Source organism: Ananas comosus, linkage group 21, assembly GCF_001540865.1.
Source record: "Ananas comosus cultivar F153 linkage group 21, ASM154086v1, whole genome shotgun sequence".
Classification (NCBI taxonomy): Eukaryota; Viridiplantae; Streptophyta; class Magnoliopsida; order Poales; family Bromeliaceae; genus Ananas; species Ananas comosus.
Genome location: NC_033641.1, coordinates 1,503,819 through 1,519,900, shown reverse-complemented (window position 1 = coordinate 1,519,900; position 16,082 = coordinate 1,503,819). Strand labels below are relative to the sequence as shown.

At 35.9% G+C, this 16,082-nt stretch overlaps 1 protein-coding gene across 1 annotated transcript; it reads right to left on the bottom strand.

The window, feature by feature from the left end:
* On the bottom strand, positions 11,946-13,316 carry LOC109726745 (aspartic proteinase CDR1-like). The gene is made up of 2 exons (XM_020256532.1): positions 12,929-13,316; positions 11,946-12,829 (listed from the first exon to the last, which is right to left on the bottom strand). Exons 1-2 carry the CDS (start codon positions 13,314-13,316, stop codon positions 11,946-11,948), a joined length of 1,272 nt encoding a protein of 423 aa, XP_020112121.1.

Below are 16,082 nucleotides of genomic sequence, written 5' to 3'. Positions count from 1 at the left end.
GGTGCGAGGGTGAGAGCGAGGGCGAGGGCGAGGGCGCGTAGGACAAAGGCGAGGTGGGCTGCCTCCGCTTCCACTTCCACCGCCCTCTTCGGAGAGAAAGAAAAAAAGATCGCGGGGAAAAAAAAGAGGAAAGAGAAAAAGGAATAAGGATATTTTGGTCAGTTTTATAAAAATCCGGTCCGAATCTGCAAAATCCAAAAAGGCGGCCTACTTTTGCAAAAGCTGAAAACTAATGGATTTTTATGCAAATTGGCCAATTTCAAATCTCAAATTTTAAATTTTAAAATCCATATTTTTAAATCTAAATTTTAAATTTTAGAATTTAAAATTTAAATTTTAAAAATTTAAATTTAAAATTATAAGTTTTGATTTTCAAATTACAAATTTTAAAAATTCAAAATTTAAATTTTTAAATTTTTAATTTTTAAAAATAAAATTTAGTAAAAAAATTATTATTTGTCAACATAAAAAATTTTGCCAAACAACTTTACAAAATCACTTCAGAAAAATTAATTTTCATCTAAATTCAGCCAAACGCTCTATAGTTTTTAACCAAAATCACTTTTTCGAACTAAAATCAATTATGCAGAAATCACTTTTTCAAATCTAGGTTCAAGTGGCCCTAACATACAAAAAATAGAGAAATGTTATTGCACATCTTATATCCATTTTATTCAAAAATTATTATTATTTATTTATCATATAATTTTTTTTAATTTCTATAAAAGTTATTTGGATTTCGGCCTAGTTTTGTTGTTGAGAGTTTCGGTAGTATAACTCCTTAATTCCGGTACTTCATACACTAGGGGCACTTCTTCGGGCAAAAATTATATGGACATAGTGTCCAAATTAACATTCTTGGAGACGCTCCGGATGGGCGCCACGTGGCTCGCAGGCGTCCATCTCACCGTCCCTTTTTTTCTTAAAAAAATGTGATTTGTTTTACAGAGAGAAAGAAGTAGAGGAAGGGAAAGGGATGGTGGGATGGGCGCCTACGAGCCACGTGGCACCCATCCAGAGCATCCCCAAAAAATGCTAATTTGGACACTGTGTCCATACAATTTTTGCCCTACTTCTTCTTCATTTTCGCTCTAAAACTTTCGGTTTCGTTTCGATTTATGTCGAACCATCTCTAATCCATCCAATTTCTCCTCTAGTCTCCTCTAAATAGTATCACATAGTATATTCTTCGATGCTTCGCCAATTCGATTGTTTGGTACGTTACACTAAAATTCAATATATTATAATTTTTTAATGTGGAATCATTTAGGTTACGACATAGTTTGTTGGACAGGAAATATGGTTTTTTCTTCTTTTCTTTTTTTAGGAGGTGTTTGGCTCTTTGAAAAAAAAAATTCCTAAAAAATAGTTTTTTTTTTAACCGGAAAAGTATTTTCCATCTATTTGGTTCATAAAAGTAGCTTTTCTTGAACTTCTTATTTTTAAATTTTTTAAAAAATAGTATTTTCATTTTTGGGATTTATTGTCTAGAAAACAAAAACTGCTAGAAAGGGTGTTTTCCACATAGAACTTTTTTTTCTAGAAAGGTATTCTGTGCTTTTTCTGAGGATGCAAACAACATTTTAGGAAATCTTGTTTTACCTAAGTTTTGTTATTTTATCTGTGTTTAATTTTCTCATGTTAGCATTTAATTAATTATCTGTAATTTTACCATAGAGAAGGTTTTATTAGCCCAAGTAGGGATGTCAACTGGTCGAATTCGGAATAGATTTTCAAAAACCCAAACCCGAACCCAACTGCAAACCCAAAACCCGAATCCGAACCCGACAGATTTTAAAAATATCCAAACCCGAACCTGAACAAAAATCGAAAACCCAAACCCGAACCCGAAACAATTATTTCTCTTTTCAATATTTCAAAACATATTACATTAAATCTAAAATTTTAAAATACATATTCAAATATAACATCAATTTTTTACATACATATTATATATAATATAAAATAAATTTGGATTCAGGTCGGGTATAGTCAAAATTCATATCCGAATCCATACCCGTTGGTTTTTTATTTTTGATATCCATATCCAAAACTATATCCGTTTAGCATCGAATAAATTCATTCTGTTTGGATTCTAATTCGGATAAAATTTCGAATATTTGTATTCATTGACATCCCTAAGCTCAACACTGAAATGGGAGATAATATGCAACAATTTGACATAGAGAGTACATTTCTCTAATGCCAAATTGTAATCACAAAATTTCATCTAAAAGCATAAGCTGAAAGATGAGTAAGTGCCATGGAGAAATTTCAAAATTTCTTTTAGAGATAGTTGAAGATATTTAATGAGGAGGAAAGGAGTATTAGTAATGGCATTAGTAATGCCAGTTGTAATAATTTGATATCTCTAGTTAGCAGCAATTTGGATGTCGATAAGTTTCAAATGTCATTCTTCCTTATTTCTAAACTATCACGCCCAGAGATGGCCAATTGGGCCTGCTCCGGTCACAGGCCTATCGAACGAGCAAGACCTTCCCTATCCGAACGAAGTGGAACCGTAACTCAACTTATACATTCATACATGGCTTGTACACAGGGAATATCATAGCATAACTATTACTAAATTTAAACATTCAACTTTAAACCATTAAAGTCTACACTACTCGCAACATTTCATAAAATAAAACTTCATTCAAAGCTTACATGATTTAATTTCAAAATGTTAGATTTGTCTAAAATAGGGTACATCTAGACCTTGCTAGGTCCAGTACTCTACAATTGCTGTGGTCACATGCCTCGCAGGCGGTGCTAGAATATGAAAAATAATATACTATAGGGAATAGGGACTACTGGAAGTTTTTATTTGGTGCAACTACTGAGAATAATTCTCTACACTTACTCGGCCCAAAGGAGGCATTAGTAGATATATATATTAATAACAATAATTAAATCTATTGCAGGAATGCAATAATTGCATTTACAGCTACAATATCTCAATGCTCATGATACTACTGTGCCACTAATTAGAGGTTTACCAAATTACCTCATGTCACTAATCATCCAGTTGATTAGTTACATTCCTCACTAAACCACTTGGGGAGCAAAAGGAGATCGCTCTACTCTCCATTAGTAAGCACTTGGAGTAAAAAGAGATCGCCCCTCCAAGTACCATATGCGGAGTTGATGGTGATTGACACTCCGGCGCAAAATAGGAGTTGATGGTGATGGGCCCTCCCTAAGCAAACGAGGGAGTCGAGGGTGATCAGCACTCCTATAGACATTTTCAATAGGTCACGACATACACACCATGATACCCTAAGTTCAATGACGTCTAGAGTTATAGCACATGTCCATTATTCACCAACTTGTTCTCCAATTCATATTTAACCTGGAGTTCATATATCTTTATATCTCATCTTAAGTTTCGACCTAAGTTTATATGCCATACATATTAATCTATGTTCTAGGTTCATATTACCATCACATGCATTAATTCATTTCCCCATTTTCATGCAAAAAAGTTAAAATCCTAGTTTTTCTATAGCATGCAACTAAGCCATATTTAGATCAATAATTTATAATCTAGCATACTAGTAGAATTAAGAAGACATTGGAAAAAGAAAGATCACCTTTTTTCGGTAATATTCTCCACCTTTGCTAGCATCTCTACGAAGGGATGATTTGATCTCTTGAAATCAAAAAATGGTCCTATTATAGTTAGAACCCCAAAAATTTTATTTGAAAATTCTAAAATACCAACTCATCTCTTCTCCTCAAGAGAGCAAAAAGTAGGTGAGAGTATTGTCTTCAACATCCTAAGCTTCCTCTTGAAGTTCTAGACTTTTTTCATGCTCCAAATGAGCTCAAACCCCAAGCTCAACAATAGAAGAAATGATTCTCCATTTCGTCTAGAGACAGAGAGAGGAGAGAGTGAAAAAATAGGGTAATTGTTGTTGGATTAGGGCAAAGGTGAAATGCCCATTATAACGCCCCAATAGTACCACATCGGATGAGATACTGATTCCGATCAGTTTATATGAGGCCTACACGCCAGTAATAATAATTGGGCTTAAGCATTTTTGGCCGGTTGTTTGGGCCTAACGAGTTATTATTGCTAGCGGGTCGGGTCGTTGCAATTGGTATCAAAGCCGAATACCAACCGGAAGTGTGAGAGCTAAGTACTATGTTCGACAAAGTGCTACACCAATGGGTTTGGTGGGAGCCACCTCTTGAACCCGTAAAAGCCACATCTGGAATCTCACATTGCCTGGTAATTCTGATCCTGTTCTGTCTATCTGTGATCTAGTTAGGACCCGACGAGGACGTCAGGGTTTAAACATGGGGAGTTTGTAACGCCCCAATAGTCTCACATCAGATAAGATACTGATTCCGATCAGTTTATATGAGGCCTACACTCTAGTAATAATAATTGGGCTTAAGCATTTTGGGCTGGTTGTTTGGGCCTAACGAGTTATTATTGCTAACGGGTCGGGTTGTTGCACCCATTATATAGGTTTGTAACAATAGCAACTAAACCCCTCAAAGATCCTTATTTGCATCAGATCAAAAACACTATCTGCACAGGGTTTCGGGTGCCCGCACAATTTTTTCGCTGTCCAAATTCAAGAAGGTGTACAGTGCCTATTTTACATACATGCACCCATTTGAGAGGTTGGGTGCCCTGTCTACCCGCTTTCACATTCAGGTGGGGATGAGTTCTTTTTGGGGGTCCGAAAGGTGTTTCTTGTGTAGTGGGAGGTGCTCTCAGGTTAAGCATCTGAAACACGTTCCAACCCCCAGGAGGGACCATCTGAAATATTTTTGAAGTGACTAGAGGGTATTTCGGGTGTTCGATTTGCAATGTCGAAGCATGTAACGACCCAGCTCACTAGCAATAATAACTCGTTAGCCCCAAACCACAAGCCCAAAAACCTTAAACTCAGTTTGTATTACAACTTTATTTCTATCTGATATGGGACTATTGAGGTGTCACCTTAGTTAGTTACTTCGCGATTAATACGCGAATTATTCGCGTATTATTTAACATCCGAATTAAGCGCCGTTTTTCGTATTTTTCCGAAAAATACGAAAAAAAACGCGATCTTTTCATCAAAAATGATTATTTGCGAATTATTCGCGATTCGCGAATAATTCGCACAAAAAATCAGCGACAACGACTCACGGCCGAGGGTCGCGTTGTCGCCGATCTCGTCGTCGCCGCTCTCGTCACCGCCGCTCTCGTCGTCGCCGCTCTCATCACCGCCGCTCGCGTCGTCGTCATCCTCCGCCGCCCTCGCCGGCGCCGGGAGCAAGGGCCGCGGCGCCGGATCGCATCTCCTCGCCCGAGGTCGTCTGCAGAAAAAGAAGATGAACAGTAAAAAATCGGGGCTTTTGGGAGAAATTGATGCGCGCGGTCCACGAGGCTATTTCAGCCTCGTGGACCGCATGAGGGAGAGGTCCACAGTGGACCTCCCTCTCGTGTGTGTGTGTGTAACTATGTATAAAATTTTATTTATAAATATATATTCATTTATTATATATATTATTTTATTTTTATATAAAAATATTTATACAATATTTTGTTTATAAATTTGTAATTATTTATTAATATTTTTAAATATATAAATTTTATGTATTATTAATAAAGGTTTATTATTAATATATGAATATATTTAATCTATATACAAAAATTATAATAATAATATATATAGTATATTAATTATTATATATTTCTTATATAGTCGAATTTTTTATTCCGAATTTTTAATTGGTGAACGTATAATATCCGTATAAATCACGTATCCGAATAATTACCGAATCCGTTTTTTAGCCGTATTTTTTAACGAATTTAAAAATTAAAAGACGAATTTTATCCGAATTATACCCGTACCGAATTTTTGCTGAATCCGAATTAACTAACTATGGGTGTCACAGACTCCCCCTGTTTAAGTCCTAATGTCCTCGTCAATCCAATCACACACAGAACCTAAGATAACCAGGTGATGTGAGACTTGTTTGCTAACCTTGTTATTCTGACCTTGGGTTAGCCTGTCACCTTATCATTCTGACCTTGGCTTAGCCGGTCATTCTGATCCTGGCTCAACCAAGATTTATCTCACACTTTTGGCTAGTGATTAGCTCTCATACAAAATGTAACAACCCAACTCACTAGTAATAAGAACTCGTTGAGCCCAAACCACCGACCCAAAATATTTAACCCCAGTTATTATTACTAATATCTTAGTCTCTCATATTGATATAGGACTATTGAGGTGCCACAGACTCCTCCCATTTAGGCCCTAACGTCCTCGTCAGCCCAATCACAAACAGAGCCTAAGATCACTAAGTGATGTCAGACTTGTCTTATTAGCCTTGTCATTTCGATCTTGACTTAACCTGACACCTTATTATTTAGATTCTGGCTTAGTCTGTCATTCCGACCCTAATTTAATTGAGAATTATCTCACAATTTCCGACTAATGATAGGCTCTGATACCAAATGTGACGACCCGGCCTTCTAGTAATAATTACTCATTAGGCCCAAAACACTTGTCCAAAATGCTTAAATTCAGTTATTATTATAATCTCATTCCTATTAGGACTATTGGGGTGTCATAACATGCACCTGAGTTCTAAGGTTGAGGGCCCGAAATATTTCCGGACATCCGCAAATAGAATTCAAAATCACATATGGGTGCCCACTAGGTCTTCCAAGCGTCCGAATCTTAAACTCCCACAAATCCAACTCTCTTGAAGAGAGTCCAAATGTTTTGGGCTCTTCAAGGGCCCATCAATAACTATTTCTAGGCACCCGATTCTTATTCTAAGTGTTCAAAAGTGGTATAGAAGCTCCGATTCGAGAGTTTGAAGTCTGTTTCGATCCAAATTCGTTTTAATTCGATCCAAACTCACTCTAAACTCTCCGAAACTCATTTTAATCATGTTTAACACGCCTTTAATATACATTTTGTCAATTTAGCCAAAGTTTGACGCAGTACAATTTTAAATAAAAGTCTATTATGTTTGGGAATCTTCATTTTGATCATATAATATTGCCCATGGTAGACTTGCCTCGCTAGCTTTATCATTCTGACTTTGACTTAGCCTGTCATTCACTGACCCTGGCTCAGTCTGTCATTTCGACCCTGCCTCAGCTAAGACTCATCTCACACTTCCTGCTGTTGAACTTGCTCTGATACCAATTGTAATGACCTGACCCGCTAGCAATAATAACTCGTTGGCTCACCATCCATCAAATAAAATGCACATATTTCAAAGCAATATGAATAGTGGATTTAATATCTCACTATTTAAACGGTCTCCATTTAAAGATTTATTCTCTAAAGATGTTCTTATTTTAGAATAGTTAAATACTATTAAAAAAGGATAAAGTACATATGGGCATATTATTTTTTTGCTTTTATTCTTCTACTCCTCTTCTTTAGGATTAATGAGAGTCATGTTCACAATCCTCTGGATTGAAGGCTAGCTGCAATTGCAACAGATCATAAGTAAATCGAATATTTACTTGTTGATATGCTCCAAGAATACTCAAATTATCCGATGGTAACATTGCAAAACAGAATAATCCTTTTTCCCGTACAATATAGAACAACTTTCTTGATGCAATACTCATCTCAGCCCCTTGCAGATGCAATGTCATAGTCGGCATTAAAAGCTCATAACTTGGCTGAAAAAGCCAACAAGATTTGAATACGAGCCCATATTTCTGTGGGTCTACTTCAACCAAATGCCTATGCCGAAAATAACCCCTTAACACTTTCTTCACCCGTTTGAAAGCTGGGGTTATCAAACGACTGAGAAATGTGCCAGAGTCCACGAAGAAGCCACCTGACCCATTTGGCTTTCGCGAAAACATATGCGGCTCAAACCCAACTCGTTTTGTGCCAATACTGATGTCATTCAAGATAATATAGTGGACGTACACACCTTGGGCTGGTACAATTGGTGTGGTTTGGACCACCCCCCTTTGTACAATATTGTCTCCAAATCGTAAATAGGTTGTACTTGCTGAACCTATTGGAGGAAGACAGTATGAGAAACGGCCTTGACTACCATGATTGATAAGTTGCCTCGCAAATGATTCCCCAGACGAACCTAATGCCATTATTCCTGATGGATAACCATGGTTGCTTGCAACTAGATGGGAATTATGTGAGCAACCAAAAGTGAGCCCATTAACAAACTCAAAGTGATCACCATGACTCGAACGAAAGCCGAAGGTGTCTTTCGAGAGTGTGCCACTTGTGTGTGACCCATCAACATAGGGAATCTCGTAATGACAAAGACTATTGATGCAATGGTAATTGCCTTGTGGGCAAGGGTTCTGGTCAGAACAGGAGATGTCAATGAAGGAAGGGGATTGGTGAGGATCGAAGTAAGGATCATTTTGTGGGTAGCAATTGATGCATGGCTTGCATTGGGTCCAAGTAAGACCACTACCTGTGTCTATGCTTAAGTAGTAGCCAAGGGTGCCATTGCCTGTGCCGAGAGTCATGAAAACCATGTATAATAATGAATGGTAGACGATAGAGGGCTGAATAGAGGTTATTTCATGGCCCATCGGTATTGATTCAGAGTTATTTAGTTGGATGAGTCGATTCTCAGAAAACTGAAGCGCCTTTTCAAAGTGTTGTGAGTTAGTGAGGTTAAGATTGTAAATAGGGGACCGAGGTGAATAACGATAGATGAGCTCAAAGCTTAAGGATCTTTTATGTGGATCGGTAGTTGCAAAGGAGAAGAGTGGGATAGATATTGCAAGAAAGGTAAGATACGAATAGATGGTTTTGGCCATGGCTAATGTTTGGTGAGTAAAGAAGCAAATTGTGGACTATATATATAGATAAAATTTGACAAAACTGGAGTAAATAGATGGACAAATTAAAAAAGAGAATCCTTAAGATATGTTCAATTTGAAAGGAAAATTGTGGATTTTGTAGGCAATCCGCTACATAATTGCTTCTCTAGAAATACATCATTATTTGTAGAGAAAACGTAAATGGTTAGTTGCTATGTGTCAAAGTCAATAAAAAGTAGTTTTGATGGTCAATAAAAAACGTTCAGGTCCTGTATTTAGGGAACTCCAGAATTTACTTCAGTGATTTTCTTTTTTCTTCTTGAGTGGTCTAACATTTACTCAAAATAACAACTACTTTAAATGAAGACACCACAAAAGAAAAAACTTTATTCTAATAAAAAATTTAATTTTATAAAAAACTGTAGAATTTACTTTGGATGAAAAACTTTTGCATTTAAGATGCTTAGATGCTCCAAATTACTTTATTAAATTTTACAAAAGAATACTTCATTTTTATAGAGAGTGTGTGAGAGAGAGAGAGAGGATGAATGCCTAAGATATTTTACTCTTAACTTTACTCCAAAATTTCATATATTTGTACTCGTTTTCATTTTATCCCAAAATTCATTGTTATATTGTATTATTCTATAAAGCCAATCAAAAAACTCTTTTATAAGAAAATACAATACTAACAAAAGAGCTGAGAAGGTGTACTATCAGTAGTAAACTTGTTCCATTGTTTTTTTGTTTTTTTTTTTGAGAAAAAGGTGGCACGCTACCCGCTTCATTCATTGAATAGATGAACTAGGCTACAAGAGTGGGGCAACTAGGGCCCCTAAAAAAAAGAAAAAAAGAAAAAGGAAAAAAAAAAAGCAGCAAGTAGAGAGGTCAAGTAGAGAGCAGGGAATCCCAATCCTTCACCAGCTGTTTAAGGTTCGTAACCGCTGTCCCCGGGTTCGGTTGGATACTCCTAAAGGTCCAGTCGTTTTTGGTCTTCCAAACGATCCACCAGCAACCTACTAAGTCCGTCAGACTATTTCTCTTCCTATACAGGCATTTCCTGGTCCTCCACCTATCCCATACTAGGTTCACTTCCTCTCCCAGGTCTTGGGCCTGTACCCCGTCAACGCCCCTGACACAGATAAACTTGCTAAACACACACTGGGTAAACAGGTGGTCCACTGTTTCCTCTTCCACTTCGCACAGTACGCAAGCTGGGTTTTGTATCCACCCTCTCTTAAAGAGTCAGTCCACTGTAGGGGTTCTCTTTTTGAGGACCAGCCAGCAGAATACTTTTACCTTTAGAGGGATACTAATTCTCTAAATACTGGCGGCTCGTGCATCCCTCGTTCCCCCGTCCGTCAACGCCTCGTAGGTCGATTTTACCGAGAAAAGTCCATCCTCACTCCATCGCCATTGTAGTCTGTCCAGTGTGTGCACGATTGATAACTGAGAAACCCTTTCCTCTAACTCCACGAGACCTGCCCTCATCCCTGGTCTCTGGTTTGTTGATACGCCCGTAATCCGACGCCAGTTCCACCCACCCCTCGTGACGCAATCACTTACTTTGAGGTTCCATTGTTACCAATTTACTTTCGATGATAGAACCTACAAATTGACAATTAGCACCATTGGACATGATCTATACTACTTGAAGTATCTAAAAACCAAATTTCAAATCTTTTTCGACATCATCGACCTAATGATCAAATGGTTGCAAAATTTATAATTTTAATGGCCGATATGAGCTATTTGTTCATTTAACGGTGTAAAAATATCTAAATTAATTAAATTTTGGTTAGAAAATTAGTTAAACTATATAAAACAAGATTTATACTTTTGATCTTGAATACATGACTTCTATTATCACATTTTGAAGTATATTTATTTTCAGCCATTCATTTTTGTGTCCACTTGACAGATAAGAGAACAATCAAAAAAAATATGAAATTTGATTTTATTATAATTTAAATAGTTTAGATAATGTTTAACGGTGTCGATTGTCGATTTGGAAGCTCCATGAAAAACATTTTCTTTTTAGTTTTACATCCGTTTGGTTCGAGAAAAGCTAGTTTTTATGAAAAGTTTTCTAAATTTCATAAAAAATTATTATTTTCATTTTTGAAATTTTTTTAGGAGAATGAAAAGGCTAGTTTTCATGTAATTTGGAAAGAAGCTTTCCAAAAAAACCAAATTTTCTCCGAATCAAACAAGTAAAAAAATTGCAAAAAAAGGTTTTCCATAAAATACTTTTCTTTTGAAACTTTTTTTTATACCTTTTGGAAATTAAACAGCCCTTTAGTCATTTGCTTAGAAAAATAAGAGAATTGTGTACTCCACTATACACACACCCACGCTCACGGCACGAGCACGAGCTAGGCTTTGCCGGGCGCAGTCCTGACTAACCAGTTTGGGAATCTTTATTTTGATCGTAAAATATTATTCCTATAATGATTTGGTTCGATTTATAATTGGATTAGAATAAATATTTCAATCTATTGAAGATAAATTAATTACGATTTAAATATTAAATAGAATAGAATTTCTATTTATACTATATTTGGGTAAATCGTATATTATAAATAGAATAGAATTTCTATTTATTCTATATTTGAGAAAATAGGATAGTCTTCTTTTGTGGGTTTATAGAAGACAAGAAAGAGGTGAGAGAGATTTAAAAAGAAGGCTCGGATTGAAGCCATTACGTTGCAAAAGATGAGTCAGAGTCAGGTGTAATCTTCTTTTGATTAGTGAATTTTATTTCATCCATATTTTCTATTTGGTTTTTTCTCTCTTTTATGATTGTATTAGTTTTTTACTGAGAAGACGGATCTATGATAAAAATTCGATTTGATGCTTTCGTTGCGAAATCCCAATAACCGGTATCTGAACGACCGAGTATTAGATCAGCAGCAGTCAGTACTAGAGTAAGTTGCGGATCTCAATATTTGGTATCAGGGCGAGTACCGGATTCGCAACAGTTCCTATGGTGGACTATTGATGGATTTAATAGTGTCATTGTTTGAACAGCCTCCATTTAAAGATTTATTCTCTATAAAGATGTTCTTATTTTAGAATAGCTTAGTTAAATACTATTAAAAAAGGATAAAATACATATGACCACACTAGTTTGTTTTATGTCTCCTATTCCTCTTCTTCACGATTAATGAGAGTCATGTTCACAATCCTCTGGATTAAAGGCTAGCTGCGAATGCAGCACATCATAAGTAAATCGAGTATTTACTTGTTGATATGCTCCAAGAATACTCAAATTATCCAGTGGCAATATTGCAAAACAGAATAGTCCTTTCTCATGTTCAATATAGAACACATTTTTTGATGCAATACTCATCTCAGCCCCTTGCAGATGCAATGTCATAGTCGGCATTAAAACCTCATAACCTGGCTGAAAAAGCCAACAAGATTTGAATGAGATCCCATATTGATGTGGGTCTACTTCAACCAAATTCCTATGCCGAAAATAACTCCTTAACACTTTCTTCACCAGTTCGAAAGCTGGGGTTATCAAACGACTGACTAATGTGCTAGAATCCACGAAGAAGCCGCCTGACCCATTTGGCTTTCGCGAAAACATTTGCGGCTCAAACCCAACTCGTTTTGTGCCAACACTGATGTCATTCAAGATAATATAGTGGAAGTGCACACCTTGGGCTGGTACAATTGGTGTGGTTTGGACCACCCCTCTTTGTACAATATTGTTTCCAAATCGTAAATAACTTATACGCACTGAACCTATTGGAGGAAGACAGTATGAGAAACGGGCTTGACTACCATGATTGATAAGTTGCCTCGCAAATGATTCCCCAGACAAACCTAATGCCATTATTCCTGATGGATAACCATGGTTGCTTGCAACTAGATGGGAATTATGTGAGCAGCCAAAAATCAGCCCGTTAACAAACTCAAAGTGATCACCATGACTCGAACGAAAGCCGAAGGTGTCTTTCGAGAGTGTGCCACTTGTGTGTGACCCATCAGCATAGGCAATCTCGTAGTGGCAAAGACTATTGATGCAATGGTAATTGCCTTGTGGGCAGGGGTTCTAGTCAGAACAGGAGATGTCAATGAAGGAAGGGGATTGGTGAGGATCGAAGTAAGGATCATTTTGTGGGTAGCAATTGATACATGGCTTGCATTGGGTCCAAGTAAGACCACTACTTGTGTCCATGTTTAAGTAATAGCCAATGGTGCCATTGCCTGTGCCGATAGTTACGAAAACCATGTATAATGCTGAGTGATAGATGACAGCGGACCGAATAGAGGTTATTTCATAGCCCATTGGCATTGATTGAGAGTTATTTAGTTGGATAAGTCGATTCTCAGAAAAGCGGAGCGACTCTTCAAAGCGTTGTGATTTAGTGAGGTTAGGGTTGTAAGTAGGGGATTCAGGTGAGTCACGATAGATGAGCTTAAAGCTTAAGGATCTTTGAAGTGGTTCGGGAGTTGCAGAGGAGATGAGTGGGATAGATATTGCAAGAAGAAACGTAAGATGTGAATAGATGGTTTTGGCCATTGTTGATGTTTAATTGGTGAGTTAAGAAGTAACTTGTGGTCTATATATAGATAGATAAAACTTGAGCAAATAGATGGACAAATTAAAAAAGAGAATCCTTAAGATATGTTCAATTTGAAAAGAAAATTGTGGATTTTGTAGGCAATCTACTACATAATTGCTTATCTAGAAAATACATCATTATTTGTAGAGAAAACATAAATGGTTAGTTGCTTTTTGGGGGCTAGAACTACATGTGTCAAAGTCAATAAAAAGTAGTTTTGATGGTCAATAAAACAGTTTAGGACCTGTATTTAGGAAACTCCAAATTTTCTTTAGTGATTTTTTTCTTTTTTTACATTTACTCAAAACACGAGGTACTTCAAATGAAAACACACAAAAAAAAATTATTTTAATAACAAATCAATTTTCTCAAAATTGTAGAATTCACTTCAGATGAAAATTTTTTTGCATTTAAGATGTTTAGATGCTCCAAGTTACTCCAAATTTACAAAAAAATACTTCACTTTTAGAGAGAGAGAGAGAGAGAGAAATGAAAGAGTTGATAGTCCAGAGACCTAAAAGGTAAAAGCTAGCATACTGAGAGAGGGATGAATAGGTGTAAATAGTAAATCTAAACAACTCAGTAAAATAAACAAAGTGCGAAAAAATAGAACCAACATACCAAGAACTTTTCATGGAAAAACTCCAAGCAGAGTAAAAAATCTACTGGAGCGATCACACAAACAAATCCACTAAGTAAAAATAGAGTACAAGATGATTTACTGAGTCCACGACTCAATCTTTACCCTAAACTTAAAGTAGATTTTCTTCGCTGGTCCTCAATCGATTGAACTCTTTCTATCGATCATGTTATGACTCATCGTAGCGCCAACGCCTTGAATCCTCGAGCCTCATCGAATTCTCGTCCTCCACGCAAGTCCACATGCACTCGCTCCGTACGGAGCAATAAGAACAATAGGTAGTTGTGATTTAGACGCTTAGAAAATCATAAGATCCGAGAGAAAATCATCAAAGCAACCATCAATTTGATTCCTAAGAGAATATTTGGATTAAAACTCCAAAAAACAAATCGAAGAAAGAAACTTGTTCTTGCAAGATGAGAGAAAGTATCAAAATAAGTTTTTAAGGATTCCGAAAGATATTCTATACTTAGCCATGTTTTAAAAGGATCCCCAAATCTTGTTTATATGTTTAGAAGATATTAGAATTAGATTAAAATTATAAAAATAAATTTTAAAGAACTCGCGATGGGTTCAGGGTCCAGACCTTTTAATAGGGTCCGGTCCATTCCTGCAAAATAACCAGGATGGCTTACAGGATTCGGACCTTTCCTCATGGCTCATGATTTGGACCCCAAAACATGAAAAACTCTGTTTTATTAAAAATTTAAATATAGTCCTATACTATTGTCTTCTAAACACTTATAGATTATTCATAAACCACCATTGTTACAACAAACGCACAAACGAAAACGAAATGACGAACACAAAAAAACAATCAAACCACAAGCAGAAAATAAAGAGACACAGATTTACGTGGAAAACCCTTTACAGGGAAAAAACCACGGGCGAGGGAGGAGAGAGCTTCACTATGGAACGAAAAGGGAATACAATATTCTGCAAATTACAACCAACCATGATCACACGCCTCTAGGGCAAAAACGAAAAGAAAAACTCATAACTTGGTCGCACCACAGACATTCATTTTTTTTTCATAATTTTCTTTTCCAAATTGGTCGCACCGCGAAGCTGTCGGCGAGTCGTAAACCCAAACGTGGAAACGATAGTAGATTTCGAGTCACATCTGACAACCATAAATATATTTGGGGTCGTGAGCTTCAATATATGCCTTCGAGTCTTTGATCTTAATATCTTCTTCTTCAACCCTTCAAGATTCCAAAAAACTTCATGAAATCTGCCAATATAAAATGCACAACAAGAAAGAAAGATTGAGTGAGGAATGGCTAAGTTATTTCACCCCCACTTTTCTCCAAACTTTTATATATTTGTGCACCTTTTCATTTTATCCCAAGATTCATTGTTATATTCTATAATTCTATAAAAACCATTCAAAAAACTCTTTTATAAGAAAATACAATACTAACAAAATACCCTATTTTACCCACCATCCCTATTTTAAGTAAATTTTCGAATTTTTAATTTTTTAAAAATTTTAATAAATTTTAAATGAAATTTTGAAATAACAAAAGATTAAAAAAATCAAAAAAAAGTACAGCTGGAGCAATAGGTTTCTGTACAGTTTTTTTAGTTTTATATTTTTTTAAAAAAAAATCGAGAAAAAATTGAAGAAAATAGCCGATAATAAGGTAAAAGTCAGAAAAATTTGTAGAATTTCTAAAAGAATTAGAAAAGCAAATTTAAAAGAAAAATAAGAGAGAAATAGAGAAAATTAGATAAAATAAAGAAGGAAAGAGAAGATAAACCATTTGAGGAAGAAAAATTTTATCGGCGCATATAGCACGAGGGAAGAAGAAAATACTATGACCATAGCCACGCCATAAACATCAAACTAATTTATCATAACTCAACTCATAAATTATAAGATATAGGCTATATTTATAGCCTTCAAAATATAATTCTAATCTAAATCAAATCTTATTATTTGATAAATCTCTTTTTTTTAATTCAAACATATTTAAAAAAGCCTAAACCATAACCCTAATTTTTCGAAATTTATTTAACACAATAAATCCTAAAAAATTGAAAAAGAAAATCTCTCAAGTTAGAAAAAAAATAATTTTGA